We start from the raw sequence: 9,071 nt of genomic DNA, 5'->3' as shown, positions 1-9,071 counted from the left end.
GGTATCAGTAAAACACCTTTCACCTTTATCATCTCATACCTCCACCCCCCTGCTGTGACTGTGAAAATGGTTCGGTCCAAACTTGACCCGGTGAGGGGTGAGGGGTGCGCACCTTTTAACCCATCCATGGTGCGCAGCGTGACCGCACGGAGGAAATGAGCCAGGAGAGATCCGATGACTGGGGTCCGACGGGGATCCGTCGAGCTGCCCTCATTCATCCGCCGAGTTGAATCTCGACCGACCGACCCCACCCGTGGAGAAATATAAAACTATTGTCGGTTCATTATGAAACTGTGGAAGGTGTAATTAACGGTAAACAGCTGATCAATGAAAGATGACGTCACCTCCAGAGGGTCAGACTCATACACGGATTCAGATGTCCCAAATCATAAATATAAATATGATGTAATGTAATGTACAACTTCCTGCTGTAGGCCCCTATGGGATAAAGTATGATGATAGTGAAGATGACAGAAGTTGAGTTGATTTACTAGATTCACATGTTTTGAGTAAAGTGATTCACATGATTAATTATTTCAGAGTTTTTTTTTGACAAAGGTTTATTTGATCTAATATTTAATTTATCTACTTTATCTATTTAATTTAAAATCAATACACGGGCTAGATAAGACCTGGGACCCTTAAAGTAACCGTGTTTATTTCCATTGAATAAGAGAGCATTTAGACATTAACCATCATTGTGGCATGTCTCGATAAACCACAGTGAAGGTGGTGATGGCGAGCTGAAGCTTCATGAAGCTTTGAAGCTTTCCAGCAAATTGGTTCGGAAAAGGTTTCAATTCTCCAGGCTTCAATTGCACACGAAACCACCTGGTGGTCAAAGAGTGTAAAACAGGCAGATATGATCTTAACCATGTGATAAGATAAGATAAGATATTCCTTTATTAGTCCCGCAGTGGGGAAATTTGCAGTGTACAGCAGCAAAGGGGATGGTGCAAAAAACAAGATGCATCAGCTAACACAGTAAAAAAGAGCTAAACAAAGTGTAACAAAATATGAACCCATAGAAGGAAGTATAAAAAATAGGAGCAGTATATACAGTATTGACAATAAACAAGACTATTAACAAAATTGCACAAATGGAAAATGATATTGCACAGTGAGAATGAATGAATGAATGAATGAATGAATGAATGAATGAATGAATGTAATTCCACCTGAAAATATCAGGTTATTGTCAGTTTTTGGTGTGTAAGTGTATGTGGTCTACTGGGAGCAGTGCTGGTTGTGGTCTACTGGGACCACAGATCTGTGATATACTGTATTTTGCGCCAGTAAAGGCTGTTGGGAATGACTATAAGCAATGAAAGAAATATATATTACCATGTAATCAATTTATATCTATATAATATATAATATAATGTATATTTTCTAGTAAGTATATTATGAGTATATAACATACATGTATAATAAATTGTAATTGTTTGATTCATCTTAAGTGTATAAACCAATCCTTTGGTCAATAATTGTATTGTATTGTAGTGTGATATAATATAATAATGGTAGGAGGGGTAATATTAGTGTTCTGTGTCACTTCTTAAAAGTGGCATTGGTTCAACCAGTGAAGATCTGAACCACTTCCTGAACCAGTGACGCGGTATGGCCGGTAGCGAGGCTTCAGATGTCATCAATGACGTCATTAGTCTAAAACGATACAAGCCTCGATACGCGCATCGCGGAAAACTTCCTGGATTACTCGACACACGCTCCGAAGCCTCAGCACAGCACGTAACATCACTAAGTGAAGGTGTCAATAAATAAATAATTAATAAGGTCTATGATTCTAAATTAGAAAAGTTCTGATCAGTCAGGAATAGACGTGGTTTTAAATATTAATAACTATTACAGACTGTGGGCTAACACACTAGAAGTCTGATTCTCCTTTACAATAATTCACTAGCTACATGTTTACAATCAGGCAGGCAAACTCATTAAAATACATAATAATTAAGATCAGTGTATATGATGGAATAGTGTCATTAGAATGTACCACAGGTCACCAAAATTGGGCTTTTATAAAAAGAAATTCTCAGAGGGGGCATGCCCCCGGATCCCCCTAGCTGGCTACTGTTTCCCCCTGGCTGGCTACTCCATATCCTTGTGGATGGCCATGATTGGGGCCTCAACAAAATAAAAGCCAGGGTACAGAGAGATCAAGAAAATGAAAGGATCCGAGAGGCAATGAACACATTTTTGGAGAAGCAGCAGGTATGACAGGCGAAGCTGAACGTACAAAGATGAGGAGCTATAGGCAGACTAGCAAATAAAACCCACTAGCAGGCTCAGTTTTAAAGTTGGAGTAAAGATACTGGTATCATATGAAACTGGATGATCTGGAGTCAGGTTGGTTGAGGGGCCCAATTTGGAAAATCTGTCCCCCTGCCCATAATTCCTAATGGCTGGCCTGATTCAGGTTACATCAAATTATCTATAACATTATCAGAGAGTTTTATATTTCACGACTCCAAAGCTTACAGACATTCAAATTACATATAGTGTAGTTCTTATATAAACTTAAAATACAGTACTATGGAAAAAACAATCAACACAACAGGAATATAATAAACACAGTGATTACATGTAAGTTATGAAAATCAACACTGATCAAAATTTATTTTAATAAATCATGTGATACTGAACTATAGTAATAACATTTGAACATGTCCACAGTGGATGTTGTTTAAAGGACTAGTGTTATTGAATGATTCGGCCTGTTTAGTACAGATTGAGTGTACTACTGCTGACAGTTTTTCAGAGCAAATGTGTAGATTTTTAGATAGTTTTTAAAAAAAGCTTTTGTCTTCCATTAAATGTAATTAAGTCTAAAAACTTGCAGACACTTGTTGAAACCTGCCTTTAAAGGATACAGCTCGTGCTTTTTTTTGCATTTTGCATTTTGCATTTTGCATTTGCGTTGAATAGGGCCAAGCTTGACTTCTTGCCTTGCCATGATCAGCAGGTCTTCACTGTAAGATTCTCACTTCCATTTTAACTTTATTTTAAGAAGTATAGAAGTAGTTTTATATGTAATTAAATTAAAAAGTAAGTAGAGATTATTTTGTAAATAAATTATCTACATTTTTTAGTAGATTCAGAACCAGTCCTGTTAAAAACACTATGGTTTTTGCAGGTTTGCCAGAAACTCCTCTATTTCTCTACACATTTGGTTCCTGCCTTTGTCTTTAATCTTCTCCAGAGTTGTGATGCTGTCCCCACGAAAGGAGGATTGATGCGGTATTGCTGCTGCCTTCATGTTATATTGTATTGACCTTTGGTACTCCTGACGATCAAGGTATAAGTGTTTTGCATAGAAGTTGTAAAGCATCTGTTTATCTGCAGGTTCCAGTTCTAGCAGTTCCTGGAATATCTGCGTACCGCTACGTACCGGCCCACTTCGAGTACTGCTCATCTCTCATGACATGTTGAGCCAAACAGCCCATAATGCTTATCTCTACACTCCCTCCCTCATCTCTCTCCATCTCCTCCTCCATATGGCCGCCCGGCACAGAGAGATTGGGCCAGCCCAGTGTCAATTAAGGAAAAGAAATGGGCCGATTTACCTGTTTTATGGGTAAAAACAAACAACACAAAAAGGCATACGTCGGCCCAAAAGGACGTCGGTCCACCGGGAAAATGCCCGGTATGCCAGATTGCAAGTGGGGGGCATTTGAGCATAGTGTCTTGTGTTCAGTCTTAATGCGCCTTGACTTTCGTTTCCCAGGAATGGAAACCTACAGCCACATCTGAATAAACTAAAACATGACTCATCAAATTTGTCATGATATTTTTTCTTATGTTGATTTAAGGTTAGAAAGTTTTTTCTTCTTCTTCAGGAATATGATGCCACACTGAGTGAAATATTCAAACACAAGATGCCATATTCTTTATGGCTGCAACATCTTATAAAATATTAAGGTTACATGTGCATTATTTTATATTTATATGCATTTATATATGTAGTAGCCTATATGTGGACACACTGAGCAGCGGGTATGAAGAGCCATCAGTTACCTGGACACACCTGCATTATGACTCTGCTGTTACCTACTGGTGTAACCAGGTTACTGTTGGGTTACCACTTCACACTGACAGGGAAACACTTTGACACAAAGGCTCGTATTTCATCATTTGTCACCTGTTCACATGTCACCTTGGAGTTATACAACTGTATATGTGCGATGTTCATCCATGTTGACTTACAAGTTGAAAGCTGTATTTTGATTAACGTCCATCAGCGCCCTGTGTAGTACAGTACTGCAAGATAGTGAAGCCTACATGAATTTCTTGTATAATAACCACCAAAACAAAACAACTTACAGATTTCTTAGGGTACATAATATATATTTATTAGTATTAATAGGCTATTGTGTACAACTGAGACACAGCTTGACATACTTTATACATACAATCAGTTGCATCTGGCAATAATATTCAGGTTACATCAAATTATCAATAACATTATCAGAGAGTTTTATATTTCACTACTCCAAAGCTTACAGACATTCAAATTACATATAGTTTAGTTCTTATATAAACTTAAAATACAGTGCTATGGAAAAAAAAACAATCAACACAACAGGAATATAATAAACACAGTGATTACATGTAAGTTATGAAAAACAACACTGATCAAAATCTATTTTAATAAATCATGTGATACTGAACTATGGTAATAACATTTGAACATGTCCACAGTGGATGTTATTTAAAGGACAAGTGTTATTGAATGATTCAGCCTGTTTAGTACAAATTGAGTGTACTACTGCTGACAGTTTTTCAGAGCAAATGTTTAGGTTTTTAGATAGTTTTAAAAAAAAAGCTTTTGTCTTCCATTAAATGTACTTAAGTCTAAAACTTGCTGACACTTGTTGAAACCTGCCTTTAAAGGATACAGCTCAATCTGAAACCAGTGATGTTCAAAACACTATGGCTCTTGCAGGTTTTCCAGAAACTCCTCTATTTCTCTACACATTGGGTTCCTGCCTTTGGCTGTAATCTTCTTCAGAGTTGTGATGCTGCTCTCATGACAGAAGGATTGTTGTGGTATCGCTGCCGCCTTCATGTGATATGTTATTGAACTTCGTACCTCATTTCGATCGAAGTATAAATATTTTGCGTAGTGGTTGTAAAGGACCTGCTTCTCTGGAGGTTCCAGATTCCTTTCTAGCAGTCCCTGATAGATCTGCTCAGCTTTAGCCTGGCCTTGATTGGATTTTGCGTATATATTTGCGAGGTCTAGTTCCTTCATAAGTGTAGAATGAGGGTAAAGAGAAATCACCTCCTTATGGAGAGTGATTGCTCTGTCTATCATGCTTTGCTTTGGGCGATTGTCACTAACAACCATGAACTTCCATTTGTAACAGAGTGCAGCACATCTCTTCAGATAACGCTCATCTGGATGTTTTTCCAGAGCCTCCTCTGCCAATTCAATGGCCTCATCAATAGAAACATGTTTTTTGTAAACCCATATTAATGGTTTCATACCATTGTAGCTGCTGACGGGATTTCTCAAAACCTTTCTGGCTAACTGTCGTGCTTCATCTTCAATTCTCTTTCCTTTCTTAGCACATTGCTCAAGGTAGTAAGCAGCGAGGTAAAAGTTGTCTTGATCCTGTTCCTTGGCGATTCTCACTTTCTCCAACATGTCAGCCTCCAGCCCCGTGTTGCTGTCTTTAAAAGCTCTCGCTAACCCTAAGACGTGGCTGGTGTTCCACTCCACCATGTCCAGCTGCATCTTCATGGCTCTCTGGAAGTAATCTGCAGCCAGCTTTTCATCTCTGCTGAACTTCATCAGGGTCCAGGCTTTTTCAGCGTAGATCTCTGGATGGAGCTCGTCCTGGGATGGAGATGGGTATTTATTCATCAGGGCGTCGATCTTTGTCAGGTAAGCCTGACTCTCTGCTTGGTCTCCCAGGTGGTGGTGCAGCCAAGCCAGGTTCCCGTAGTTCACTACTAACCAGTGACCCTCATCTTCACGTCTCATTTGGCGGAAGGCCTCTGCAGCCTTGTTGAACAAACTCTGGGCGTCTTTAGTCAACCCCAGCTTGTATTGAATGAACCCCCGCAGGTTGTAAATGTGACCCAGCCAGCGGTTTCCCTCCTCTGTGCCGATGTCCTCCAGCTGGTCCCTGAGATGGAAAAGTTTGTTCGTGCTGGCTTCCAGATCCCAGGTGAAGTGGCACTGCAGGGCCTCCAGTTTGGACACCAGTGTTTTTTGACTCTGAGCAGCACTGATGGAGAGTAAAAATAACAAATATTAAAACACATCACCAGTAGGTTAATATAATATGCTCTTAATGTACATGTGCTATGTTTGGATAACCACTGTTCATCTCATGTGGAGGAAGGGAGGAACATAGAAATGGAGTTAGGGGCATTGAATGGACAGGAAGGAAATAAGGAGGGAAAGATTTTCTTTTCTATTTGTTAGTTGCCTTATGGAGCTGGAACACAAAATAATTTCACTACACGTTGTACTGTGTATGGTTGTATATGTGATAAATAAACGTGATTTGATTTGATAGACAGCAAGGAAATAAGGAATAAGGAAGGAATGGAGGGGGGATGGAAATGGATTAAAGAGTATTAGAGGATAGGAAGGAAATAAGGAAGGAGTCATGAAAGAAGAGAGGATAGGAAGGAAAAGAATATGGACCAACAGACGGCTGGAAAGAAAAAGTAGGCTTAAAGATAATAAGGAAAAGCAAAGTACATAAAGAAGTAAAACTTGAAATGGGAACAGAGGACAAAGGAAGGAAAATTAGTGGATGGAAAGGAAGGAAATGGATAAGGAAATGAGGGAAGGAATGGTTAAGAGAAGAAGTAACAGAGAGAGGATAAAAACATGGAGGACAAGAAGGAACAAAGGATGAAAGAAAACACAAAGGGGAATGAGGTATGCAGTGAATAAATAAATAAAGGAAGAAACAGAGTGAGGCAGGAGGAGAAAAAGAAGGAGGGAGGGACAGAGGGGAGGAAGAAAAGACAGAAGGGAATAAGGCAAGAAATAAGAAAAAGATGGCTGAAAGAGGTAAGGAAGGAGGAGGCAAGTAAGGAAGGAAGAAAATGACAGAAATGTGTGAGACAGAAGAAAACAAGGAAGACAGGAAGGATGAAATGGTTTAATGATAATAGGATAATAACAACAACAACAACTGTAAGAGCCAAAAAATGATGCTGACACATACTGAGGTTGTGGTGTAATTCACTGTTAGGAACACTAGGTGGCGCTGTGTTAATTGCTTGACCCAGCCACGGGTATATAGGTAGGAAGTGTTGTGTTGACGTCAGGGTTTAGCCCAGAAGGGCAAAGGGTTTTTGACCGCAGTGACGCTGATTTGGTTGCCGTGTTGTGTTGTTTGGCTTGTTGTTATGGAAACCGGACTTTCTTCTTTATTACACTATCATGAATAAACTTTTAGAAAACAATTGATTTATAATAATTGTTAAGAATAAGAAAGAAAATACAATTTTTAAAATTCATGTGGCCCTATCTGAAAGGGAAGAATGAAGAAAGGAAAAGAACAAGAAACAAGAGAGAAAAGTAAGAAGCCTACATTATTTACTCCAACAATGATATGAAATGCAGAAGCAGCTACTCACCTCATCATTCAGCTGTTTCCTCGACTCAGTAGTTCTCTAAATATTGGGCTGGTTTTTGCTCTTGATGCTGGATTTGGGTTCGCTGGTATAAAGTCAGTGATGTCCAACTTCTGCTTTGCTGTAAATGATGTGATGTTGTTGAGGACGCAGCTTTAAATGCTCTCACTGAAGTCGAAGCAAAGCGAAGAGGCGGGGCATTTGCGTGTAAAGCCTTTTGTTCTGTTTTAATGCACCTTGACTTTCGTTTCCCAGGAATGTAAACCTGCAGCCACATCTGAATAAACAAAAAAATGACTTATCAAATGTTGTGATTATTTTTTCTCTGAAATTGAAAGTTAGAAACAGTTTGTTTCTTCTTGAAGAACACATTTTTATTTATTATCTATTTTTATTGAGGTTTTCATAACAAACATATTAATAAAATGCTCATTCTCTGAAGCTAATAGGCAGTAGGCAATACCATCAAATTATTATGCAAGTAAATAAAAAAATAGTAGCCTAATTAAACAGAGGTGAAAATATGTTACAGTAATTACAATATACATAAATCCTAAAGGTCACATGGGCTACTACACTTTATAATCTTATTCCAATTGACCCCCACCCCCACATGAATATCCAGGACGCACAAATTTGGCCAACAAGTGATTTCAGTTTCCTTATCTGGTTAACCTCCCACATTTATTAAGTCTTGTGTTCTGTCTTCACCTTGACTTTCATTTTCTAGGAATGGAAATCTACAGCCACATATGAAGAAACTAAACCAAGACTCATAAAATGTTGTCATAATATTTGCTCTTAAGTTGATTTATGGTTAGCAGAACTCAGAAACTATTAAACTTAGGAACTTCAAATTTGGTATGATGGTTGACAGTGTGGTCTAGTTGTGCCTTTTGGGGGTTAGAAGTCCATGGAAGCATATTCCGCATATGGAGAAACTAAACCATCACTCATGAAATGTCATAATACTTGCTCTGAAGTTGATTTATGGTTAGACACAGTTTTTTTTATTATTGAAGATATAATAACCTATAGATGCCACACTGAGTGAAATATTCAAACCCAAGAAACCTAATTTTTATGGCTGCACTTTCTCATCAAATAGAAATATTATGATGTCATGTGCATCATCTTAAACACATTTATAGAGTATATGTATATGTACACTTTGAGCAGCGGCCATCTGCAGTGTCCATGAAGAGCTGTGACAGTGGTTGGAGACGGAGAGACACCTGCATTATCAAGTCAAATTCAACTTTATTGTAATTTTTACACATACAAAGTACACGGTTAAAACGAAATGTCGTTGCTCACGAACCAAGGTGCAAACACAGACATACAAAAACAGTCACAAACATAGAACATAACACAGTGAACAAAGTGCAAAGTGCAAAGTGTAATTAATTATGACGCTCAGCTGCCTCCCACTGGTGTCACCTGGTTACTGT

General features: G+C 38.6%; 2 protein-coding genes across 2 annotated transcripts in view; both read right to left on the bottom strand.

Moving 5' to 3' along the window:
• The window catches only part of orc1 (origin recognition complex, subunit 1), a 303,843-nt gene that overhangs the window by 49,488 nt on the left and 245,284 nt on the right, over positions 1-9,071 (bottom strand). The gene's annotated exons all lie outside the window — the stretch shown is intronic.
• Positions 2,713-7,628, bottom strand: LOC141768498 (interferon-induced protein with tetratricopeptide repeats 5-like). The gene is made up of 3 exons (XM_074636828.1): positions 7,624-7,628; positions 5,156-6,251; positions 2,713-3,346 (listed from the first exon to the last, which is right to left on the bottom strand). The coding sequence occupies exons 1-3, from the start codon at positions 7,626-7,628 to the stop codon at positions 3,137-3,139; spliced, it is 1,311 nt and encodes a 436-aa protein (XP_074492929.1). The 3' UTR covers positions 2,713-3,136.

This window comes from Sebastes fasciatus, chromosome 5 (genome assembly GCF_043250625.1).
Source record: "Sebastes fasciatus isolate fSebFas1 chromosome 5, fSebFas1.pri, whole genome shotgun sequence".
NCBI lineage: Eukaryota > Metazoa > Chordata > Actinopteri > Perciformes > Sebastidae > Sebastes > Sebastes fasciatus.
This window is presented reverse-complemented; position numbering and strand designations above follow the sequence as displayed.